At 39.5% G+C, this 27,542-nt stretch overlaps 1 protein-coding gene across 1 annotated transcript in view; it reads left to right on the top strand.

Moving 5' to 3' along the window:
* Positions 1-27,542, top strand: part of DOP1A (DOP1 leucine zipper like protein A) — a 2,183,138-nt gene that overhangs the window by 1,723,873 nt on the left and 431,723 nt on the right. The window contains exon 28 of the mRNA XM_044073353.1: positions 24,711-24,855. Coding sequence (XP_043929288.1) covers positions 24,711-24,855 — 145 coding nt within the window. The remainder of the gene's footprint in view (positions 1-24,710; positions 24,856-27,542) is intronic.

Consider the following 27,542-nt stretch of genomic DNA (forward strand, 5'->3'; position numbering starts at 1 on the left):
GTTGTTTCTGATTTTCTGCAATTTAGAGATGTCGGAAATCAACATTTTGCATCGACATTCTGATCATTCAGCTGACTCATGTTCAATAATATGATAGTAAACCGTATGCATGTATGTATGTAGGGAGAGAGAGAAGGTTCTGTATAATTTTTTCTATATTACATAAGGCTTACTGATTAAACCCTAATCTCTGTGCATTCCTCATATGTCCACTCTGCTCCACCATCACCGTTTTCCACTTGATATGCATCATTCTTCTTGTGCTATATGTGAAAGTCTCGACTGTGTAATTTAAAATATCCCTTTAAATCAGGTAGCCCTTAGTCAGCCAGTTCAATGGTGGGAGTCAGCTTATCCCCCTTTACTCTTGTCCACTTCACTTCCCAAATAAGTTCCTTCATTTCTATATTTATTATCATCCCCAGCCTTTCCTCTGGCTGATATGTTTGCCTGACCTGTGTACAGAACCAAAAGAAATATAAACATTTTCACTGCCTGTATCTTACTGTCCATGTCCATGGTCATTAGTTTCCAGTCTTTCTATGTCTCTCTCTTTTTAATGCATTTCTGTTTGAACATGACATTAGCTACCACAACAAAGTCCTTTACAGTCCATATGCCTAAATACTTGGTGTCTTTCCTTGTCCTCATAAGAAGAGGTATTGTTGAACTAATTCATGAGTAGGCATATAATTTACTGCTATAGCCTTTGTTTTACCTTCATTTATTTTACATTGTGAAAATACTTGAAACTGTCATAAAATATCTCTGAATACCGTAATGTCAGATTCATCATTTGTAACTTTGCCGCCTTCCTGACCCTTTTCAGTAAAATATGTTGATTCATATCTAATTCATCATGGAATGAACACCTCTGCCTTGCTCTTTCAAAGGCTAAATGGCATCTAGTACAGTCCAAGTCAATTTTTGTTCATCTTCTTGGTTCCTTACTCTTCAAAATACTCAAAGTAGACTCCCCTTCCCCTCTCTCTTCCAGTTTTGTTTTACTGTCACTTAAACCTAAAACCTAAGAAGTTAAGCCTTCCCTACAAACTTCTTTTCTCAGACTGCACTCTGCTAGCCATTGCTTCTCTGTACTGGTCCCAAAACTGTTGCAATAATTTGCTCCTGATTTAACTGATAACACAAACTTCTCCCTGTCTAGGCCACAAATCAAATAATATTTCCTAAAACAATTTGTACGCAACTCTCTCTCTAGAGGACATGCCATGTAAACCAGTATATCCATCTTTGTAGTACCTTTATCTCCTGCTTTCCTTGTCCACCTGATCAGCTCAGTCATCCTAAACTGTAATTTAACATACCCCACACCATTACTGCTCTAAGCCCATTACACACACACTCTCTAGTCTCCTCTTTTATCTTACTGGCCTCTATTAGGATTCCTAACCTAGCCACTAGTGCCCATATGTCCACCACTTCTGCACCTCCAACTGTAACTCTGTTCTGCATTTTCTATCTCTTTTATGTAACTGTGCATTTTCTATCTCCTTTATGTAACTGTGCATGTATTTTGGTTTGTTAGGTCTTCTGTGCATATATCGTTTCAGATTTTTCAATGCTTTCTAATAAATACACATCTCTATTATTTGTGAGCTGTACATTGTTTTGATACATTGTGGTGTAAACTGGGCTGATCCTGTAATTGGTCATTGATCAATGATTTACCCCAGTAAAGACATTTAAGTAAAATACTAGGAAGAAAATGTCAGTTTCAAAGTTATTTCTTTCTTTGCTGCAACACCCTTATCTTTTTAGCTAAAAGTTCACATCCACAGTACCACACTGATTCTTATCCTTCAGCTTTCTGTTAACTAATTACGTTATTAACACTTTAACTGTTATTTAGAATTAATTGGGTCTTTATAAGGTAGGGTCTGTAGAATCCTTGCCCTTCCTTGGTAATACTACCATCACTGCCTTCTTTCTACAGTGCAACCCCTTCCAAAACATTATTAAACAGTGCCTTCTAATCTTCAGCAGTGCCCTTCCCCCTAACTTCCACATTTCTGTGGGAATTCCATCAGTTCCTAGAGACTTTCCTGTCGCATGGTTATATATCACATTTTATAATTCTCCTGTATCTGTTGTGACTGTTAAGTATTGAACTTCCACTTAATCGAGCTTTGTAATATCTCATGTTTCCATAAAAGCTTCCAAAGATATCTTTTCCTGATTTCTCTGCTTGTGAAACTTGCTGAGATATATTGATTACATCTTCAGGATTCCTATTAAATGGGAATATCTTGATTATGTCTTCAGGATTCCTAGTTAATCTTTTTGTCGTAGGTCCCCTAAATTTTGCCACAGCTGTTCCCACAGTCTGTTGCCTAAGTTTTTGTTAAATGTTTCTGTGCTCCGAGTTTGTCCAAAAACAACTTTTTAACTGCAGTTTTTGTAAACTAATGAATGTTATCTGAATTCACCTTTATTTGTTGCTGTTAGCACTCTGCAGTTGTTGTTCTTGATCAGTAAGCTTCCCCCACTGCAGAATTTTAACTTTTACCAAACCCAAGTATTTTTTTTTTGTTGCTATTTATCCCACATCTCTTTCTCCCTTATTTCCAGTATATTTTTAATACACCTCTTCATTTTACCCCAAGCTCTTTCCAGTCCCTCTGGAAAGATTTTCGTCTGTCCTAATAACTCTTAAATTGTATTTACTAGTACTACTCGTTCTTTAAATTCCCCTGTCTTTAGTAAAAATGGAGGGGAATGCCAACGCTTTTCTTTTGGTTTAGTTTTTTATGTCTTTACTTTAACTCTTATTGGTGCATGGACAGATATCGTTATTGAATGGGTCTCAGCACTTTCAACCAAATGTGCATGGGCCTGTGTTACATAGTTTCTGTTTAGGCTAGCCAGTTACTACATCTTGGAGAATAACATGTAAAGTCCTTCGGAACTGCTGCTCCTAAATAACATTCTCCATATCAAATATGTTCATATGCTTAAAAAATGTACCTTCTCTAGTTAGTTTCCCAGCCAGATTTTCTGTTGTTACAACCAAAATTTCAGTTACTGTCTAGAAATAAGATGATTATTTCTCCTTTAACTGCATTTCTGGGGGGGGGGGGGGGGTACTGTAGATGTACACCAGGTAAATCATATTCCTTGCTATTTTGTCCTCACTGCCACAAATCTTCCATTATTGTATTTTTTTTCTCTTCTACCACAATTGGAGCATCACTTTACCTCTGTCACTCATATTCTGCTGAATATCTGCACTGACGTTCGCTTTTATCAATCTCTGATGTTCATTTCTATCCAAATACATCTCTTGCAACATGAAAATTTGTTAAATTTGAAAAAGCAGCCATTTCGTTGTAAACTTATGATCACTTATAGTGCATGTTAGTTCTGGTATACGTATTATTGTTACTAACAGCTTATGCATACTTTGTAACATTTGACTAACATGAATTTTACGTAGTTGCATTTTCACACAGTTGTTTGAGCTCATATCACGTTTCCAGACAGTTCAATTCATTATATCCTTCCCCATATCCATTTAAAACAAAGTCAAAGAACTATGTATATTTAAAAGAACAAAAACTCAGAACCCTCCACTTCTGCATGGTGGCAACCTGCACTAGCAACCACTCTAAAATAGGGATATCATGCTAAGACCCATTATGCTAGTGCACAACAGACCACTTCTTTAATAGTAATGTGTTTTCCCTTCCCAAGTGTAGAAAATTAATTCTGTCTGTATTTAGTTTAACCTTTAATTTAAAAAAACTACTACTTTGAAAAAAAAATTACTAACTAGCCTCTGAACAAAAAAATAATTTTGATTTTCCCACTTTTCTGAGATTTAAAAAAGTTCAGTTACAGGCTTGCTGTTCTTGAACTGTTTGTAAGTTTCTGTGAGGCCTTTTTTTGCTTGGGCTAAAGGAAAGTCTCTCTGTTGATCAGTGGCAGTGAAAAACATTGAGCAGCCTGCCTGCCCCTGTGGGATTGGTTACTGACTTGAAACTGTAGTTTTATTGGCCATTTTGGGTCAATTCCAAAACTCCTTCATCTTCCTCTCTTAAAACCCTCTTTGCGGTTTTGCTGCTTTTGAGCATAGCGCAACAGCGGGCAGCGCCGTCTAATTGGGTTTAAACTATTCCTGGCTCCACAAAGTCTGTGCTTCACTTTTTCCCTTAGAACTGCTCTCTCTCAGTTTAAACACCATATTCTCATTCTAAGGCCCTTCACTGGTCCAATTAAGTAATCCTACAAGTTAGCACTATTAAACCATAAGCACTACTTACTCTTATACTCTCTACGATTACCCTGTCCTCTATTGGTCCGTCTTAAATTCAGTTTCCTATTACTCTAGCATGTCCAAAGGTCAGTCAATGGTTTCCTCTCCAGTCCAGCTGGTGAATCAGGGAATTTTGAGGCAATGTTACAACTGTCTCATGTACACGGAAAACCCTCTCCTCCTCCAAACAGATTCAAATATATGTGAGAGATGCAACTATTTAGCCAAACTGGAGGCTGAGCTCTCTCATCTCAAAACTGGTGTAACCAGTCAGGAGGAGAAGGTAACCTCACACAACACAATTCCAGTATCACATAGTCCCACCACATCAGCGAACCAAACACATAAATACACAAAAACATACTCGGAGGCTCTAAATAAAAATCTACCTAAGGGGGAGAGGCAAAAGGAAACTGTCAGGGGATGCGCAGGAGCAGAGAAGAAGAATGAAGGTTTGAATTATTTGGTAACTGCCAGGGGATGTACTGGAACAGAGGAGAAGAATGAAAATGTGAACTGTTTATTTTTTAATTTGTCATCCAGGACTTTTTCGATGAATGCAATGAATGTATTGAACAAGGGTATGTCATTTATTCCCTATCAACATAGTAATATTTCTGATACTTTAATAGGGTTACGTAAGTTCTGCAGGAAGCTGTCCCTTAAGTTATTGTTTAAAGATAGTTTATCTGATCCTATGAATAATCATGTGAATAACTTTGCTTGTAGAAGGAAGAGCACCTTCATGCCCCCACTCATACATACTGTTGATTGTTTTTTGAAAACTTGTGAACGGGATTTTTATCATTATTATGATAACCCAGAGAAAAAGAATATCTTTGTAAATCTCAATATGGAAGAAACATTTGAGTTAAAAGCATTATGTAATGACCCCAAGCTTGTATTCAAGCCAGCAGATAAGGGAGGAGGGATTGTAGCCATGGATGCAGTTTTTTACCATGAACTAATGCTTAATATGTTAAACAATGATGTTGCATATAAGAGGATTGATAAATTACAAATAGCCTCATTGACGCAGTATGTTCATGACACACTATATGATATGCTAATGACTAGGTCCATTGACAAACCTTTGTATGATTTTTTACTGATAGAACTTCCCTTGATCCCCATCATTAAAGGTTTACCGAAGCTACACAAGGATAAATACCCACCACCTTTACGTCCTATTGTGTCAGGTGACCACTGGGTAACCTATAATGCATCACTTTATGTACAAACTAAATTAGGAACATTAGTAAAGCAAGTACCCACGATCCTTCTTGATTCCTTTAAACTACTGGATGACTTGAAGTTGAACATGATAACAGATAAAATAACAGACAGAACTTTATTAGTAACCCTAGATATCGAAAGCCTTTTTACCAAAATTCCCAATGAGTATGGCTTAGATGCGATAAGAACCCATATGACACAACTGGGTATTGAAAATGGCGAAATAATGAATGTATGTTGTCTACTGGACTTAGTCCTAAATAACAATGTCTTCCTCTACGACAATGTGGCATATGCACAGACATGGGGGGTTGCCATGGGCACCCCCTGTGCTAATGCATATGCTAATCTTGTCGTATTGGAATGGGAAAAGGAGTACATTTTTAATGACTCCAGGTATGCAAATGTCGTACTATACAGACGTTTTGTAGACGACATTCTAATATTATGGAATGGGGACGAAGATAGCCTCACTTCTTTTATCAGCTATATGAACAGTGTTACTCCGTTCTTTAAATTTAGCCATGATTTTTCTTATCATAGTACAAACTTTTTGGATATCACCATTAAGAAGGATAGTCAATGTAAGTTAGTGACGACACTTTGCAGGAAATCCTGCTGGAAGAATGGGATCCTCCATTATGACAGCTTACACCCGCGACACATTTTTCGCAATATAATAAAGAACCAGATGAGCAGAATAACTAAAATTTGTAGTGATAAATTGGATGCACTTAATATTTTGGATACTCAGAGGAAACACTTTATGGATAGGGGTTATCCCTTAAAGTTGATTGATGAAATGAATGAATCCATATCCGATAACACCATACCCCAGACTAAAAAACTTTTTAATTACTATAGATATAGCAAGAACATGACCAATACCCTATCTTATGATATAAAATTTACTAATGACGTACAGTATTTGACTAATATTGTGAGGGGCAACTGGAAGATTTTACTTTCAGATACGTCTGTTTTAGATATTATCAGTAAGAAACCGGCATTTAGATTCATGAATTGTATGAATTTAAAAAGACTTTTATGTAAAGAGAAGTTAGTTATTACATCCACTGACATTAGATCTCAGATGAAAATGGGCACTTTCCCATGTGGAAATTGTTCTTTCTGTGGTTATATCTCCAAAAAATGTGGTTTCACACCTCCAGGCACTGGAGTGAGCACGCGATCCATGTTTTATGCAAATTGCAATACCAAAAATGTGGTCTATCTTGCTACCTGTACTCTCTGTGATGGTTACTATGTGGGATTGACCTCACGAAGACTACGGGATCGAATATATGATCATGTTTATAATATCAGAAGAAATAATTTTAATAATGCCTTGGCTTTACATTGCAGTACTCACTCCAAGCACAGTTTTGTGTTTCAGATATTACAGGTGGTAGATCCCAATAGGAGGGAGGGTGACCACATGAACACTTTGGAAACTTTTGAACTAAGGTGGATCCTAAGACTTAAAGCTCACATATCACCAGGCTTGAATACCGTGGTCAATCTTCGACCAGCCTTGTTAGGGCCTAGCTAATTTTGAAGGATCTGCATTGTTATGATAAAAATTGTAAATATCGAGTACTACCTTTTTATTTATCAGTGTTTATTTGTATAATGTATTGCAATATTAGCAAAAAATCTCTTGCCATATTATGATGTCATACCTTGTGATCCATCTGGCCATTAGTATGAATGCTTGGTTGGCCCGTTTGTAACACAAGGAACTATTATAGAGTATGACTCTTTTAAGTTTTTGTGACCTTGGCTTTTTGTCCGAATAAGGACATTTGGCGCAATACAATAATTATATACGTAGAGGTTGGAAAGAAACCCTCACGTGTTTTTGACTTAATGAATTTTTGAATTATTGAACTCTGCATTTTTACATTTTTGCACCTTAGCATTTTTTGCTTTTTGCTTTTTGCACGTTCGCGTCTTTTTGCACTCTTTGTATTCTGTGGAACTATCATGATCTTGTGCATTATTCTTGTGACTATAAAGTTGGTTTGTGATCTGGCTAGCTGGTTAGTATGCCTCCTATAATACAAGTTAATGGCACAAGTTTGTAATGACACATTGGCGTGGCTAATCACCTTTCATGTAGATGTTCTTTGCTTATCTGTGCATTATATTCGCTATGATAATATATACATAAATGACTGTTCTTAGATTTTTTATAGATGGTATAGATTCAGCTAATTAATGTGTCACTTTTGTTCAGTTTTATACTTTACATTTTGATGGACCCTGTGCACATTGAATTCCAATTTTGATGGTCGATAAGCTCAAGGCTTTAGTTGGTTAGTTCTGAGTGACTGATGGTTTTATCGAAATGAAAAGGAGTTTTGTGAATAACATGTTATTATGCCGGGAGCATACGCAAATGGTATCTGGTTGCTTGTGTTGCTTTTGTCATCATTTCTTGCACAACTTTTTGCTTTGCGTAGCATCTGTTCACTTTTTGCTATGACTCACGCCATGGTTTTGATGGATGCGATATGTAGCTCCTTTGACTTTTGATATGCATTCACATGGCATAGATGATAATGCTTGGCTTTTGACCTGTTTTGCGAAACTGTCTTTAAAAAACAAGCAGTCCTATATCAACTGTTCCTCATGTACCACTGAAGATATATGTAAATGTTTTGTGCAGTGCCGTATTTTATAATGGACATCTATATATATATATTTTTAATCTTTGATTTTATTGTTAGAAGTGGCTGGTTCTATTATGTCTTAGTTAGGATGTATTTGGTCTATTGTCCTGGCTTGCTATGTTGTGAATTTTATGTTTCTAATAATATTGAACTAAATGCAACACCATGAAGTTGGCGTCTTAACTTGATAACAAGACTGATAAGAAAAGACATACCCTAAGCTACATTCTCTCTAAATATGGGCATTATTTCCTGAACTATAGCTAATGAGGCTTATTGATAGCAATTACGGAAAATTCATGCATTTTGTTATAAGTACATTGATCATAAAATTTTAAATGATGGGTACTGTTGAATTTATAAACAATATTATCAGGATGTTCATTTTAAATGGTGTGCTAGGTCATTGAACATGAAATTTTGATGTGTTTTTAAGAATGCGATTTCTGAATGAACTAATTGAATTACTTAATTGGTTAACTGAATAATTGTGGTTAATGAACTACTATAAAAGGGAATGGAAGTTTTGTATGATTGTAACCTGATGAAGCGCAATTTTATTGCGTGAAAGCGCTTGTTCCTGTTTTATTCCTATTATTAAATGCTGTTTGATTCAATTCGTGGTGGTTTCAAGCAATTTCTTCAGTACTATTTTGTCCTCACTGCCACAAATCTTCCATTATTGTATTTTTTTTCTCTTCTACCACAATTGGAGCATCACTTTACCTCTGTCACTCATATTCTGCTGAATATCTGCACTGACGTTCGCTTTTATCAATCTCTGATGTTCATTTCTATCCAAATACATCTCTTGCAACATGAAAATTTGTTAAATTTGAAAAAGCAGCCATTTCGTTGTAAACTTATGATCACTTATAGTGCATGTTAGTTCTGGTATACGTATTATTGTTACTAACAGCTTATGCATACTTTGTAACATTTGACTAACATGAATTTTACATAGTTGCATTTTCACACAGTTGTTTGAGCTCATATCACGTTTCCAGACAGTTCAATTCATTATATCCTTCCCCATATCCATTTAAAACAAAGTCAAAGAACTATGTATATTTAAAAGAACAAAAACTCAGAACCCTCCACTTCTGCATGGTGGCAACCTGCACTAGCAACCACTCTAAAAATAGGGATATCATGCTAAGACCCATTATGCTAGTGCACAACAGACCACTTCTTTAATAGTAATGTGTTTTCCCTTCCCAAGTGTAGAAAATTAATTCTGTCTGTATTTAGTTTAACCTTTAATTTAAAAAAACTACTACTTTGAAAAAAAAATTACTAACTAGCCTCTGAACAAAAAAATAATTTTGATTTTCCCACTTTTCTGAGATTTAAAAAAGTTCAGTTACAGGCTTGCTGTTCTTGAACTGTTTGTAAGTTTCTGTGAGGCCTTTTTTTGCTTGGGCTAAAGGAAAGTCTCTCTGTTGATCAGTGGCAGTGAAAAACATTGAGCAGCCTGCCTGCCCCTGTGGGATTGGTTACTGACTTGAAACTGTAGTTTTATTGGCCATTTTGGGTCAATTCCAAAACTCCTTCATCTTCCTCTCTTAAAACCCTCTTTTGCGCGGTTTTGCGCGTTTTTGAGCATAGCGCAACAGCGGGCAGCGCCGCCTAATTGGGTTTAAACTATTCCTGGCTCCACAAAGTCTGTGCTTCACTTTTTCCCTTAGAACTGCTCTCTCTCTCAGTTTAAACACCATATTCTCATTCTAAGGCCCTTCACTGGTCCAATTAAGTAATCCTACAAGTTAGCACTATTAAACCATAAGCACTACTTACTCTTATACTCTCTACGATTACCCTGTCCTCTATTGGTCCGTCTTAAATTCAGTTTCCCTATTACTCTAGCATGTCCAAAGGTCAGTCAATGGTTTCCTCTCCAGTCCAGCTGGTGAATCAGGGAATTTTGAGGCAATGTTACAACTGTCTCATGTACACGGAAAACCCTCTCCTCCTCCAAACAGATTCAAATATATGTGAGAGATGCAACTATTTAGCCAAACTGGAGGCTGAGCTCTCTCATCTCAAAACTGGTGTAACCAGTCAGGAGGAGAAGGTAACCTCACACAACACAATTCCAGTATCACATAGTCCCACCACATCAGCGAACCAAACACATAAATACACAAAAACATACTCGGAGGCTCTAAATAAAAATCTACCTAAGCAACAGAGACCTCCAAAGCAGACATCCAAGCAAACGCTACCTCAAAACAAAACACACACAACACATAACCCACAAAGTCAGTGTGCCAAGCAGCCACAGCCTTAAGGCTGAATAATACACCTGATACTCTATTGTCAGACACACTGACGTCCCGCTCACCAGGCTGAATAAAGAGAAGGTCACAGTGAGCTGCCTGTCGGGTGCTAGGATCCGGCACATAACGCAAGCACTCAGGTCACTACAAAGCAAATACAAATATGACTCAGTCATTGTACATGCTGGTGTGAATGACCTGAGACGTACCTCCCTGGACTACATGAAAAGAGACATAGAGGAGCTCTCTGATCATGTAGCCCAGGCTGGTATGACCCTGACCTTGAGCAGCATTTTGCCCTCACCTAGAATGATGCCACAGTACAAAGACAAAATGATCGATTTTAACAATTGGCTAAAATTTTGGTGTCATTCAAAGGGGATCCAGTGTCTGTCAGCCTGGGATGACATGCTCGACAAGCCACGTTGCTTCGCTAGGGACGGCTTGCACCAGTCACCACTGGGCTTTCGGATATTGGCAAAGGCTCTTGCCACCCCCATAGTGCCTTTTTTAGGCAAGGCTCAAAAGTCAAACCCACCCCCATAGACAGCACAAGGAACAAGAAACTAAGGGTAATGCTGCTAAATGCCAGAAGTCTTAACCTCAAGATGCATGCACTCAAAGCTCTCCTCAGTATGGAGAACATCGATATGTGTGCAGTGACAGAAACCTGGTTCAAGGCTCCAGAGAGCACCCCAGCACTACCAGGCTATACCTCATATCATGCTTTTCGGCCCCAAAACCCGAACTGAACCACAAAAGGAGGGGGAGTTTCCATATTTATCAAGGATATCCACACCTCCAGGTTAGTGGCATTGCACGAAGTATCGGAGACCATCCATGTGCAACTAACAGTGGGCAAGACTGCTTTTCAGTTTATAGCATCCTACAGACCACCCTCTCAAAGTCAGGAATCCCATTCGGCTTTCCTGAAAACATTGGAGAACATGAAGATCTCTCCGAACACCATTATATTGGGTGACTTCAACTACCCAAACATTGACTGGAAGCACTACTCAAGCCCCAGCACCTTAGCCCAAAGATTCCTGGAAATTATAAACTCAAATGCTATGGAACAACTAGTCACCACTCCCACAAGAGGGGACAACATACTAGACCTGATCATTACCAACACGGGGACTCTATGCTCCACACCAGAAGTATATCCTTCATTGGTAAGATCAGACCATAAATTAATTTCACTGGATGTCCACATCCCAACCCCATCCCCAGCCCAGAAAACCACAGTGAAAAACTTCTCAAAAGCGAACTTCTCACTTCTCAAAACCGAAGTGGAATCCTTCAAGGCCCCAGGGCCAGTGGAAACTACAGCCCAAACTGCAGAATCCTATATAAATGCATTCTACTGACATCTCCAGGAATGCATGGATCATGCTATCCCAAACAAAACCAAGACCCAATCATCCAAAGGCAGGCATCCAGTCTGGTGGACCCCTGCCATAAATAAACTGTACAACAGAAGGAGGAAGCTACTACATGATAGAGCAAAATCCCTAATAGGGAAGGCATCTCTGATCAGTACTAGCAAAAAATTATGATCCCTCATAAAATCCTCCAAGGCCAGCTTCGAGAGGAAAATTGCACAGGACACCAAAGACAATCCTAAGGCTTTTTTCAGTTATGTTAAAAACCTGGGATGCAACTTCTAGACTTGTTCTGAATTGATTCTAAACGACAAAAAATACACTGAACCCACAGACATCGCCAATATCCTGGCAGACAGGTTCAGTGCAAACTTCTCCACCCCCTCCCCCCCAAAAGAGCAAGTATCTATCCCGGCAGAGGGCTGCCTCCCAAACATCTCAGATGCTCAGGTGAAGGCTGCCGTCTCCAAAGTAAAAAACACTGCTTCCATGGGACCAGATGGCGTCCCAGGTTGAGTCCTACATGAACTACAAGAGGAACTAATCCCTCAAATAAAACAGCTATACAATCTCAGCCTCACTACAGGATATGTGCCCACAGAATGGCGTACAGCAACAGTGGTCCCACTCCACAAAGGTGGAGCCTCTTACGGACCCTGGAAACTATCGCCCCATAAGCCTGACTAGCTTAGCCTGCAAGGCTATGGAGAGGATCATCATGGAGCTCATAAACAAAGACATTGGGGACCTACAGACACTAGATCCTACCCAGTTCGGCTTTGTCAAGGGCAGATCCTGCCTTTTGAACCTGGTTGACTTCTTTGAAACAGTCACCAAAGCCATAGATGAAGGGAAGGTAGTCCACACAGCCTATCTGGACCTTGCAAAGGCATTTGACACAATACCCCACTCGGGCATCATAGATAAGCTATCCAGCTTAAATATAAACCCCTATGTCACAAGACGGGTCGCAAACTGGCTCAAAGACAGAACCCACAGAGTGAGAGTTGCTGGAGTCATGTCAGACTCGAAAACGGTCACAAGTGGCATCCCACAGGGTTCTGTCCTGGGACCACTCTTGTTCGGTATATACTTTTCCGAGGTACAGGCAAACGTGGGAGGACTATGGCTCACCAAGTTCGCAGACGACTGCAAACTGGGTGCCATAATCAACTCTCCAGCTGACACAAACATCCTTCAAAAAGGTCTCACAGAGACAGATAACTGGTGCCAGCACCATGGTTTAAAGCTAAATGCCAAAAAATGTATAGTCATACCCTTTGGCAAAAACAATGTGCCCACAAATTACCACATAGGCGGAAACCCATTAAGTACAGAGAAAGTTATTAGGGACCTGGGGACCCAAGTTGATAGCAATCTCTCCTTTGAAAACCACATTGCCAAAGTGGTTAGAAAGACCTTCTACATAGCCCACCTCATCACAAAGGGTTTCACATCTAGATCAAGAGAGGTAATCGTGCCCTTTATTCATCCCTCATCAGGCCCATCATAGAATACAGTGCCCCTTTGGGATGTACCTTACCCGACACCTGCAGCAATTAGAAAGACCCCAAAAGTATCTCACCAAGAGGATCAAGGGTCTCAAACAGATGCCATATGCTGCTCGGTTAAAAAAACTCCAGCTCTACTCAGTTGCATACCGCCTACTTCGAGGCGATCTATGCCTGACATACAAAGCTATGTCAAATCCAGAATTAATGGACATGCTCCACCTCAGTAAATCTAAATCCCTTAGAGCCACACGCTCGAGGGACTTGAACCTCAGCACAGAAATAAATAGAACTTGCTGGAGGGACAGGTTCATAACCCAGAGGCTCCCTTCGCTCTGGAATAGAATTCCAGTTCATGTGAGGCAGAGCACCTCACTGAATCTCTTCAAGAAGAATCTCGATAAGTGGATGGGGGATCATAGGTTTGTCCCAGGGATTACTCCGGTGTCACTATTAGAGAGAGGCACAGTAAACTAAACCTTAAAAAGGGCACAGTATACTCAAATCAAGGGGTGGCGTAAGCCATACAGAATCGGGCTAGGCTTATAATTGCCCCAGGGCAGATAGCCTAGTATGAACCTATGAACCTAAAACTAAATTTGCTAGGCAGATAGTCAGTTTCAGTACTATTGCTCCATGCATTTATTTTCCTCTTTTTATTTTAAACTACAGTTCTTCCAAATGCTTTTACTGCCATTCAAAAAGAAGAGTATTGTCCCTGTAACAGATCCACTGAAGAGGTCATAGAGTGCAGACTCTGAAATCTCTTAGTTGATGGCTTTTTCTTCTAGCAGACATTGTCAAATTAATATTGTTTAACTTTTTTCTTCTAATTCCAAGTTTTCTCTGTCATGCTGCAGTGTAACAACATGAGAGATAAGGGGAAATCAGCTTTTTTATGTTTTGACTAATTATTAATATAGTCGGCTACCACTCAAGAAAACTTATTTCTCCATACATACTATACTATGCATTACTTGTGCTTACGTTTTTAGCCTTTGCATGTAGAAACTTACTATCTTCTACTGTATCGCAATTGTACAAAATTAACAGATTCTTTAACAGTGTTATAACATTTAAATATTGCATTTTTTACAGTATTGTTAAACATTTAACACAAATTATATAAATAAAAAGTTGTTTTGTTTACATTTAATATTCCCCCCATTTTTCACATTTTAAAATAATTAGCACATAGTGAATGGACTTTTGCGCAGGTCTTACCATCTCACTGTACCAGCTTCTGGTTCAAATCCCAGTTTCTCCTGACTGATGCAAAACAGTTTTTCAGCTTTCCCACTAGTTCAACAGCCCACAGTAGTGTTAATGTTTTCCATTTCTGACACTGTTCAGTAAGCTCACTACACTGTTAATATTCTTCCCTTCCCTTACCTTCTTGCAGTACTGGCATCTGGTTCAAATCCAAGCTTCTCTTTGTCGCTCAAGCATTTGCTTTTGGAACAAGGGAAATAGTTTTACTGGCACAGTCTTTCTTTCTCATCTCTTACTTGTCTAGGATCTATAAACTGAGCCCTCTTCACTTTGCTGGCTGGAATTCTGTTCACTGACCTTTTTAGCTTCTGCAAGCAAGGTTTGCGCCATATAAATTTTTTACTTACTTGTAGAAAATATTCTAAAGACGGCTGGGTATAGCAGTTTGTATCTCATCCCAGCCTCAGTGCAACTCTCTATGATTGGAATAAACTTACTTCTTTTTTTTCTAATTTAAAGTGAACAGTCATTTTCTACAAATACTCTGGCATTTCCAGCAGTCAGCACCTTTTCTTTTTTGGCACAGTTTTGTTAGAAGCATTTCCTTCTACCAGTATGACTGCATTTTAACCATTAACCATTCTATAAGTTAAATTATGAGCATATCTGCATTGCACCTGCTCAGTTAACAAATCATTCTGTGAAACACCTGTCCAACTGATTATTTGTGCCTTCTTAAAGTTAATATAAATCACTGATGTTCATCGTGTTTCACTGTTGCAGTCATGACTGTAGGGTTCTCCCCTGCCGGCAGGCAGCCCTTGGTCGGCCAGAATCCCAAAGTCGGGGTCCAGCGTCGGCTGTTCAACCATGCTCCTCGATGTCAGAGCGTCAGAAGTATAAAGCTGACAGCCGACGCCATCTTCTCCAGTCTTTCTTGCCGTGCGGTGATAGCAGTTCGCAAGTGCCGGTCGGCTGACTCCTGACGAATTTTTCTATATACTTCGGTCCGAAGACTTTCTTCTCCACTCAAAGCTAAGTACCCGTTGAAACTTTTTCTTGCTCCACTCCGATGTCAGAAAAAGTTAATAATTGTATTTCATGTGGGAAGCAAATACCTCATAAGGATTTTCATTCTTACTGTATTCCTTGCTTGGGCCCTGACCACGACGTAGCTAGTTGTCGGTTTTGTGCTAGATTCAATCAACGTACAATTAAGCAAAGGTACGATTTTGCTTTTCATTACTTCAGTAGGCGCTTTAACTACAAAATGTCGTCGGATATGGTCCCGACTACCAGAGTTCACAAACGTCGCAAGGATAAAGACAGGCCTCCGAGGTCCAAATCTGATGATAGCGCACAAGCGGAGCCAGCTTCAGGTTCGGCCATCGTCAGTGAGGCACTTTTGCAGCCCCTGTCATCGGCCATTTCAGAACCGACGGCCGAAACGGACTCTCATGAGGAGCCAACCAGGCCTTTAAATATTCCTGTTGCAGGACCTTCGGATAATGCTCCTTCGGATGGGTCCGGAGCCGCTGTGCAGGTACCGGCTTCCGAAGGGGTTTTCAGGCCTGCTCAGCTACTAGTAAAGGCAAAGCCAAAGACAAAGGCAAAGACTCCTTCTAAATCAAAGACTTCAACACAGGCCTCTTCTGAACCGGCTCCCAAGTCACAGAAAGAGTTACTCAAGATGGCGGAGGATTTACTTACTATGATTAGGGGTTCACATCCCCCTCCAGACAAAAGGCCAAGGCAGGATGTTTATTATGATTCCTCTGATCAGGCTTCTGTTTCCTCAGTTTCTTCTTCTGATCAGGAATATTCTTTCCCTCCTTATGAGGATTCTGATGCTGAAGAATCCATTCCTTCAGCTTCTCCCCCTGAGGATTTCTCTTTTGGGGAAACTTTGCATGAAATGAGGGAACATTTCCACTGGGAAGGACAGGAGTATTCCGAATCCAAGAAAAGACTGAGGGATTTTCTTCTTCTTCCCCAACATAGACTCCTGGCTATTCCTCCTGTTTTGGATATTGCGGATGATGCCTTTTCGGAGGCTAACTTAACCCCTGACTCTTTTCCTCCTGCTCCTGTTAAGCCTGGTAGATATTACAGGGTTCCCGATTCCCATCAGTTTTTATACAAGAACCCTGCTGCTGACCCTGAAACCATTTCTCAAGGTCCTAAGGGAGTTAAGGCCGCTTCTGCCAAAAATCCCATTCCTACTGAAAAGGATTCTCGATCCTTAGAAAGATGGGGCAAAAAGGTGTACACTTCTGCTACTTTGTCCATTAGGGCTTTAAACTGTCAGTTTCATATGCTTAAATACCAGCAATTTCTCTTGTCTGTCTTAAAACAAAAGCTTACTTCCATTTCTGCCTGTGCAGATGATAAGGAATTACATGATTTATTGCATGCCACTGAATAAGTTGCAAAGCATGGTTTACACTGTGGATTTGATGCCTTGGAGGCTTCTTGTAGGGCTGCGGCCTTTGGCACAGTCATTAGAAGGCATGCATGGCTAAAGGAACAAAATTTACCTGAACAAGTAAAGGCTAAATTATTGGATGCTCCTGTTCAGCATAATGTTTTGTTTGGATCAAAAGCTGAAGAGGTGATTAAAAAGATGGAGGATAAGGCGAAATCCATGCAAACAGTTAAAGATTTCTTACAAGTACAGCCACCTAGATTTAGCAGGAATTGGCCTTCTAAAAATTGGTCCTTTCCCACTTCAGACAGGCCTCAGAGGGGTAGATGTAGACGCTCCAGAGGGAGGCCTCAAACACAAGCTGCTTATAGACCAAGACAGTGGACTGCTTCCACCCCTAGGGGAAGAGAGGACAGGTCACAATCTCAAAGGAAACAAACACAATGACTCCCTCTGTTGGGCTACAGGAACTTCTTGCCTGGAAGCCCCCCTCGGAGGAAAACTCTCTCTTTTTTATCGAAATTGGACTCAAATAACCCAAGACAAATGGGTTTTGGATGTGGTTTTAAGAGGTTAAAAATTCCATTTTCATACCTTGCCAAGGTCAAGCGGATGGCCAGACCTTCCAAAACATCAATGGATAGAGGCCTTAAACCAGGTGGAAGCTCTTTTGGCTATGAATGCCATAGAACTGGTTCCTCTTTCAGAGATGGGAAAAGGTTTTTACTCGAGGCTCTTTCTAGTCCCAAGGAAGCAAAACTCCTGGAGACCCATTCTGGATCTGTTGGTCTTGAACACCTTTCTAGAGATTCCAAAATTCAAGATGCTTACTCTACAGCAGCTACTTCCAATGCTGTCCAAAGATGCATGGATGGTAACTTTGGATTTAAAGGAGGCATATTTACACATTCCCATCAGGCAGGATCGCAGAAAATACCTCAGGTTCAAGGCCGGATCGAGGCACTTTCAATTCTCTGCGCTGCCCTTTGGATTGTCTACTTCGCCCAGGGTCTTCACCAAATGCCTGGCTCCAGTAGTAGCTTACTGCAGACTCAAGGGAATTCAAATTTACCCTTATCTGGACGATTGTCTAATTCAGGCAGACAGCAAGGATGTCTTACTCCAGCATCTAGAATTTGTACAGAAACTCCTCAAGTTCCTGGGATTCTCTGTAAACATAAAAAAGTCAAATTTGACACCATCACAGCAGATAACTTTTCTGGGTGCACTTCTAAACACCACAACCCAGATGGCATTTCTGACATCCGAAAAACAATTACAGCTGGCTTCAACTTTCAAAACCTTGGCAACTCTAACTCAACTATCTGCAAGGAAATTCCTGCAGACTTTGGGTTACATGGCCTCCTGCATCCTTCTCATACCATATGCAAGACTGCACATGAGGAAAATACAGTGGTACCTAAAAAGTGTATGGTCTCAGCATTGCCACAGTTTAGACATTCTGATCTCCGTCCTTCCTTGCCTTCAAAATGAATTTCTTTGGTGGTCCAGGGCATGTGCTCTAAACAAAGGGAAACCCTTTCGTCTGCCTCCTGCCACTCAGATTCTAACCACGGACGCCTCGGATTATGCTTGGGGAGCCCATTTTCAGGGCAATTGTCTGCAGGACCTTTGGACAAAGGATCTGAAGCACCTGCATATCAATTTAAAAGAAATGTTAGCCGTTCAGAAAGCTCTATTGGCCTTCAGGAATCTTTTACAACCAGGACAACTACTAATACGGACAGACAGCACCACAGTTATGTGGTACATAAACAAGCAAGGGGGATCTCATTCCTTCCCCCTTTGCAGACTAGCCATAGATCTATGGAACACAGCTCTAGCTTGCAATCTGGATCTTCAAGCTCAGTTTCTACCAGGGAAACAAAACTTCCTGGCAGACAGTCTGAGCAGGAACCTTTCGGATCCACACGAGTGGATGCTGGACACCAAAATATTCAGGATGATCACAGCAGTCTGGGGATGTCCTCACATAGACCTGTTTGCATCCCATCTCAATCATCAACTACAGAATTTTTGCACCAGGACTTTCCACAGAGAGGCTTGGAAAGTGGATGGCCTGTCATTCAGTTGGAGGAACCTCTCGGGATATGCCTTTCCACCTCTTCCTCTTCTTCCACGGGTTTTATTGAAGATAAAACAGGGCAAGCCCAAGATGATTATCTTGCTGGCTCCAAATTGGCCTCGGCAGTTTTGGTATCCAACTCTAAAAAACCTATGCCTGGAGCCCCCTTGGGTTTTACCTCCGTCTCCGAACCTTCTGTCCCAGCATCAGGGTCAGGTTCTACACTCTCATGTCAGAACTCTCAGTCTGGTGGCCTGGTTAATCCAGGGTCTTTGATTTCTTCTTTACTGCCCAAGCAGGTTATGGATGTCATTTTAGAAGCCAGACGTCCTAGCACTAGAAAATCTTATGCAGGAAAATTGAAAAGATTTTGTTCCTGGATGCAGGCTCAGGATTCTGATCCTCTTCTTCCTAACATTACTTTAATTTTACTTTACTTGACAGATCTCTTACATAAGGGTCTCTCTTTTTCCTCCATTAAGATACATGCCTCTGCTATTTCTGCTCATTATAATACAGACCCTCCCATCTTTTCCCACCAGCTTATGAGACAGTTTCTCAGAGGAGCTAAGAACTTAAGACCTCCTAGATCTCCTCCCATTCCTGCTTGGGATCTCAATTATGTTTTGGAAAAACTAACCTTGCCTCCTTTTGAGCCTGCTGCCTCTTCGGACATCAAGTTTTTATCTTGGAAAACAGCTATCCTGTTAGCCCTAACCTCTGCCAGGAGAGTTTCGGAGTTACAAGCTCTTATGGCTGTGGAACCTTATATAATTTTTCATCAAGACAGGGTATCTTTGAGGACAAATCCTACCTTCATGCCTAAGGTGGTTTCCAAAGTGGCTTTAAATCAAACTATCCACTTGCCAACATTTTTCCACACTCCTCAAAATAAAGGGGAAAGGATCTTACATTCCTTGGATGTACACAGACAACTACGTTTTTACCTGAACAGAACTAAGGACATCAGAAAATCAGAACAATTGTTTGTTTCTTATAGGTTCATAGGTTAGTACTAGACTAACTACCCTTGCGAGTCATTTTGAGCCTAGCCAATTAGCCCTTGTGAGACTTAAACCCTGCACCTTCTGTTTGTAAGGCAATCACTTTAACCATTAGGCCACCCTCCCAACTTATGCTTCAAGTTCCCAAGGTAAAGCCATTTCAAAACAGACCATTTCTAAATGGATTGCTCATGGAATCAGATTTTGTTATTCTCACCATGGAAAGCAAATCCCAGGAAGTATACGGACTAATTCCACCAGAGCTGCTGCCACTTCTGCGGCCTTCCTCAGGGGAGTTCCTACCAAGGACATTTTGGAAGCTGCAACTTTTCTAAGCACTACAATCTACCTCTCTACTCTAAGTCTAGGGCAGGCTTTGCCTCTGCAGTCTTGCAGGGCCTTTTAGCCGCCCCTTCCTCTTTATGACCACCTCCCTTTCCTTCAGCTTTGGGATTCTACCCTACAGTCATGACTGCAACAGTGAAACACGATGAACATAGTACAGTTGTGTACACCTACCATAAATGTAGATGTTCGAGTGTCTTCACTGTTGCAGTCTGGGTTTCCCTCCCTCCTGTCCCCTCTTATTTTTACTTTTGTGTATTTCCTTTCCTCACCATTCTTCTGAGGTGTATTTGCAAAGGTTATGGGACCTTTTTCATTTTGGGACTCCTGACATCTGGGGCAAGAAAAACTGGAGAAGATGGCGTCGGCTGTCAGCTTTATACTCCTGATGCTCTGACGTCGAGGAGCATAGTTGAACAGCCGACGCCGGACCCAGACTTTGGGATTCTGGCCGACCGAGGGCTGCCTGCCGGCAGGGGAGAACCCTACAGTCATGACTGCAACAGTGAAGACACTCGAACATCTACATTTATGGTAGGTGTACACAACTGTACTTTTCCAATTTCTGTGGTCTCGCAGAAAACTTTTACTTTTTTTCTTCATGCTCTGTCTTACAGATCTACCATTTTCTGAAAGATTTCTTAATTTGAGGCTTCAGTATCTAATATTATTTCCTTCATTTCTGTTTCTGAGCTATTCAAACTTAGCATTTCATCAGATTTAATTATTCTGTTTTTTTTTCAGCTGTTTTCATTTATTCATATATAGTCTTCCAAAACTCCAGTTATTTTAAAAACATCTGAATACATTTGATATATTTTAAATTCTGTTTTTTTTTCTAGAAGCCATCTTAGATCAGTCTTGATGTTCTTCTCATCCAGAACTTTTTTTCTCTTTTTCTAGTTGACTTTTGTATTTTTCCAGATGTTTCCTTTGCTCACATTCAAACAATGTATTTGCTAACCAGTAACTGAATTTCTCTCAAATGTATACATTTCACCAGTTTTTCAAGACAGTGATGGTTTTCTCACTGGGACAGCTCTAGTTAGTCTACTTTTTAGTCAGCCACTATCCTGGGAATCTTCCACAAATATTTCCTGAGCTGTCTCGGTCATAGTTTTTAGGAAAAAGTTGTTCCTTTATTGAGATTGTCAAGCTCAAAAACCTTTTCATACAGTAACTTGAAATTTTTAATGTTTTCTTTTACCAATGATTCACTTGAAGTTCAGTGGTTCTACATGTTGGAAAATGTTGTATTCTAAATCTATTTCTGTGTCTTGATTTTGCCAGAATAAGATAGGTAGACAAAAGTTCAATGAAAACTAACGTTGTCAGTAGTGGTTAAAAGTATTTTCCCATTTTGAAACCAGTAATAAATGACAAAGCACAACTGCTTTTATATAAAGCAGTCATTATATTGAGTTCAGTTGCCCAGGTAAAAGCTTTTACTAAACTGCTGCTATCTCAGAAAGTCACAAATAGCACATTTCATCTACTGTTCAACACGAGGACTGACTTTCTTCAGTCTAGAGCTTTTGTATTAAGCTTAAAAGAATTCCAGGAGTATGTTGCCCCAGGGCCTTAGTTATCCATATTGAGAACGTGCAATTTGCTTTTTACAACATTAATAAGGGAAGTACACAATCTAGGGCATTCTTTACCAAGGTGGAGGAACACTGGTTGTGGATATACTGTCAGTCTGGTGCATCCTTTGGGTAAGCAGTACCGTAATTGAGTCTGTGGATTAGATTGTCCATCTTGAATAATGAGCAGTAGAGCTGCTAAAAAAATCCTTGTATAATTAATTAATTATCTTGAATAATGAGCAGTAGAGTTGCTAAACAAAATCCTTGTATAAGTCTTTGATGACTGGGAACTCCAAAAGTAGATCTTTATGCATACCACAAATATGCAAAGCTTCTGCAGATTTAGTGATGAAGGCCAGTTTCTGGGTCATTCTACATAGATGTATTGTATGCCTCACAGAAAGCAACTTTGTATATTTCTTCATTTCCCACATTCAGAATATTTTTCTCAAACCCTTGCTGGAAGAGTGCCATGTATTTTCTGTGTTGGAAATATAGCTTCAAACCTGCTTCTGCCAAGAAAGGCTTCCTTACTGAGAACAAAGGCTGCACACTTCATCCCAAACTGGGAATGGGGAAGTTGCCTGTCTGACTCCTGTTACTAGGTATCACAAGATTTCTGATATCCTGCTTGTTTCCAGAACACCAACTAACTGAAGGTGTTCATTTGGAACAGCTACATCCTTTGTGCATCAGGCAAAGTTCCAGATGCATTCTGTTTCAAATCTTCAATACTACTTCATTTTATTTATTTATTTGTTTGTTTATCAGTTTAAGTGAGCTTGACCAGTAGGGCTTTTTTTTTCAGTCATAATCTATAATCGATCTGGGGTTGGAAGGTAGTGGAGGTGTGTTGTGGGGGGGGAGCTTGGAGTTTGGAGCGGATGCTGGTGGGATTGCCGGCTCGGATCTGATGCAGATCTGGATGAAGACAAATAAAGTAAAACTGCTCAGATGGAACGTTATGGTGAGTACATAACTTATTTTTTTGTGTTTTTGTTTTATTTCATTTTGTTTAACTAACCAAAGCTCTTAAGCATTGTTTTGTTTTCTAGGTTTAACCATAGTACATCATTAGGTAATGAATGCGCTGTGATTATGCAGATGGGCACAATATCTTTTTAATATGTGTGAGACCGGAGGGGTGCACATTAACATTATACTGCCTGCCCTCAGTGTTAGATGTGTATAGTGAGCTAACAAGCCATGCTGCAAGTGGATTGGACACGCTAAAATTGGCCCTAGGAGTGAGTGCGTGCATGTGTGCGCCTTCCATGGAAGGTTGGGCGCCGGGCTGGCAACTCGACACCGTAAAACTCCACTGCCAGTCATGAGCTGACAAGGTGATCAGCTGTGCCGACCCCTAACCGGGAAAAGCCGAAAGAGAGAGAGAGAGAGAGAGAGAGAGAGAATCTATAATCCTTGTCCATTGTTAGACTGAAATTTTCTATGACAGACATTGATTTATAATTCGGCCTTCCATAAACGTGGAGAAGTAGATATAGTCTCGACATTCGTGATAGGTATGGTCCTATTTTCTCAGGATTCACTATCTTTGTAGGTTTTGAATTTTGTTTTGAAAAGGTAGATATTGTATTATTTGACCTTATGTCATTCTTTAGTGATGTGTTTTCTTTAAAAGTACATTTATTGGTAGCTTTTACCTTATCAAAATTAAATTTTAGTAGAAATGTGGTACATTTTCTTCTATAAGAATAATGCTTTCTTACAAGGAAATCCTCTTTTCCTGCCAAAGAATAAAGCCAAATTTACATTCAACCAGATATTTCACTTGCTCGTGTATTGTTTCTTTTAAAGGATAAGTTAGTGGATGCCCATAGAAACAAGTTGTAAACTATTGTTAAACCAAAATAGCTGTGGTCCGTAAGACAAAATAATTACTTGCCACCTTTTTGAAGAGGAAGAAGTTGAATGACTCTTGAAGCAAAATATGGCTGCACAGCTTGAGAATTTTATTCAGCATCATTATAAACTGGACAGCCAACCTTTTGCCACGCATTTTGTTTCTCTGTACAGGATATCACTGCTCTGGCCACATAGTGAGATGCACACATTTTCATAAAGTTATAACCTGAATGCAGTATCTAAAATGCATGTAGGATTTTGTAGAGCCGTCAGTGGAATACAGTTCTTATGTTTACTTAGAGACCTACTTTTGTGCTAAAAATATTGCTCGACTTTAATGCTGCTCTGGTGTTGTATGAAGACAAAGCATTTCTTGCAAAAGGCAGTTTAGTTATGAAGGTACCTGCCGTGACTCCAGATCTTCCAGAAATGATCATTTAGTCAATATGATCCCCTTCAATTCTGTATTCATTCCCAAAGTTCTCTCAGTGGTTCCAATATTTTTTTTGTAGGCTTATAAGGTACTGGAGAGAGGTATACTCTTTCCTTTTATGTATATCCTTTAATCAGCATTATCGGTGACCAAAATAACAGATTAAAGGGTCATCAAGGAAAGCCACTTTGAAGCCAGGGCCAAGCAGTGCTTTCTGGAGGACATAAGAAATCCTAGAATTTACTGTGCTGACCTGATTATTTCTCAAAGAGCTGGAGTTATGTTACTTACATATGTAATAACTAAACAGTGTGATGACTTTTCACATACTTGCAGTTTTTGTCATTAGTAAATAGTTTTGTGTTACACACTTTGACTTTGCTTTCCTTTGTAGGATGTAACTTGTAAAATTGTGGAGGCTGTTGGCACTGTTGCTGGTTCCTCCTTAGAACAAACCACATGGTTAAGAAGAAATCTGGAAGTGAAGGCATCACCTAAAATTACTGTAGATGGAACCAATTTAGATGCAGATGTAGAAGGTATGAAATTTCATAACTTTTTTTTTGCTCTGTAGAAAAAAAAGCATCGCTTGACATGTTGCAGTGGATGTTTAAGCACAAAAATGAACAGTGCCGATATTGCTGGGTATACTTCCTCTTCCCTGTTTTAGATATGAAATGTGTGAGGGGCAAAATGAGATGCGTGAATTCTACCTCCTGGTAGTATAAATAACGACATCTAAGTCCTGATCCAGCATACTCCATGTATCTGACTTATTTTCATTTTTGGTGGTGGGGATTTAATTTTGTTTTGTTTTAATTTTGTAAGAGCAATGTTCAAGATTCAGAAATATCCATAACTGCAAAGGATAAGTCATGGTGCACATCACATACTCAAACACTTTATGGAATATTTCCAAACTCAATGGAGTAACTGCATGTACGTCTTCATACCTTGCAGAGTCCAGGTATGGAGCAAATATGCAAATGGAGGTGTAGCATCTTCTGCAATTCATAAAATCATGAATTGTGGAGGAAAAATGTATGGACTTCCTTATTTTATGTCAGTCTGACTACAGAAAGCCAGCGGCAAAATATTGAAAGTATCTGGGTGATCGTGGGTCGTCATTGCACTCTGATGTTATGTGCAACAGACCAATGCTGAGCAATGACTTTAGTTGGGATTCTAACACAGGAAACTGCACAGATATGTTTGAAAAGTTTGAAAATATATATTTTATTTATTTATATGCTATATCTTTGAGTGTTTTGCATTCAGTCAGTTCTGGGGACCGTTTGCCTTTTCACAATTCTAATGCGAGTATTACCTGAGAACAGTATGTGTTTTCAGAGGAAGAGGATTCTGACAGATACCATGCTGATTCTTCTTAGAAATATATCACCCAGAGCTCTGACACTTCAGATAGTGAATCTGAAGATCTGATGTTGTCCCTTTCATTCTTCCTCACTGATGGGTTATGGATCTGATCCTCATATCCAACTCGACTGCATCAATGTTTAATTTTTCTTCCTCCCTTGGTAGCCGCTAGAGGCTGGAATCCTTAATTCCCCATTCCTCTGTAGTTTTAGTGTTAATCTACCCCTTTTTTTTTTGGTGGGTTTTTCATGTGGTACTTAAACTTTTTACTATTGAGAAAGGGTAGGAATTCTTTTACTTCTTCCATCATACCTTCTCATATTGTATATTGTTTTGCTAGGTTAAACTTTTGTGCTTTAAGAGCGCTGCTTTGCTTGGCAGTTTAAATCAGTTTATGTGCTTCCACTAGCTGTTCAGTACGGTAAATATGTGTAAAACTGAAACTAATGAAGATTTGCCTACTCCCGGCTAATTGTGCATATACCTTCCTGCCTAAATAATAAAAAAGCAAGCAGGCTGTAAGTACTCCAAACCACACTATTTATTGTGAGGGCTTTCGTCAGAGACAATGCTCCAACTTAATCAGACAAAATAAGAGACAACAATTAACCACTTTATATACTTGCAAGTGGATGCAATTAAACCAATCACAAATTAACCATCAGTAAATTACATTCACTAATTCATGTAGCGTTATAAAAACATCTAACTCCATTGTGGTAACAGTAAACAATTCAACTAATACAAGATATCTTCTCCATTTACAACATGTATACTTAAAACAATATACAAAACATATCAGAAACCTATACATAAATACATGCATATAATAAAAATATATACGTTAAAGATTAAAAATTAACAAGGTGTGATACCCTTTCAGCTAAAATACTAGGGGAGCTAAACACATAGTTGATACAAGTGTGGGTAATTATAAAGTAAAAATTAAAACTTGAATGATTTTTACTTTATTCCTACATTTAAAAATGCAACTTATGTACATGAATATATATATATATATATATATATATATATATATATATAAAAATATATATGTATATATATATATATATATATATATATATATATATATATATATGTTGTTGTTTCTTTCGGCTTTTCCCGGTTAGGGGTCGCCACAGCGGAACTCCGGTCCACTAATGATTGGTAGTTGATTTTTACGTGCCGAGTTACCAGCCCTGACGCACAACCTTCAATGAAGGTATGCCCATTCACGCATGTCTCCACGCAGAAGACGCTCTAGCTGAGAATCGAACCGGACAGCGTCTTACTGTGAGACGACAACGCTACCGCAGCACCACCACATATGTGTGTGTTTGTGTGTGTGTGTGTGTGTGTGTGTGTATGTGTGTGTGTGTGTGTGTGTGTGTGTGTGTGTGTGTGTGTGTGTGTGTGTGTGTGTGAATAAAAGATAAAAAAATGGTCCAGTAAACAAGTATATATAAATGCAACCTTATGATAAATTTGACACTGTGACTGTAGGTAGGCAAACAAAGGTCAGTGTGACACTTACTGTAGAAAGGCATGCAAAATATACTTAAAGACTTAGTTAGAAAAACTGAAGTGCTGGTGCAGAAGCTATAGGCACTACCTAGCAAGTGCTTTAAGCTTTAAAAGGCATTTGATTGATACATATTCATTAAGGCCAGGAGGTATGTGGGCCAATGTGTGAACTCGCCACATAAGCTCACATTCCTCAAGTTTAAGTTCCCATGGACCTCCTTGTATATTATGTTCTAACTGTTGTATTACTGCAAACACAAACTTGTGAGTGGGGTAATCTAAAATGTGTTTTGCCAACGCATTTGTAGTAATCTGTTTGTGTATG

The sequence above is a fragment of the Protopterus annectens genome, chromosome 1.part1 (genome assembly GCF_019279795.1).
Source record: "Protopterus annectens isolate FY-2018-M chromosome 1.part1, PAN1.0, whole genome shotgun sequence".
NCBI lineage: Eukaryota > Metazoa > Chordata > Ceratodontiformes > Protopteridae > Protopterus > Protopterus annectens.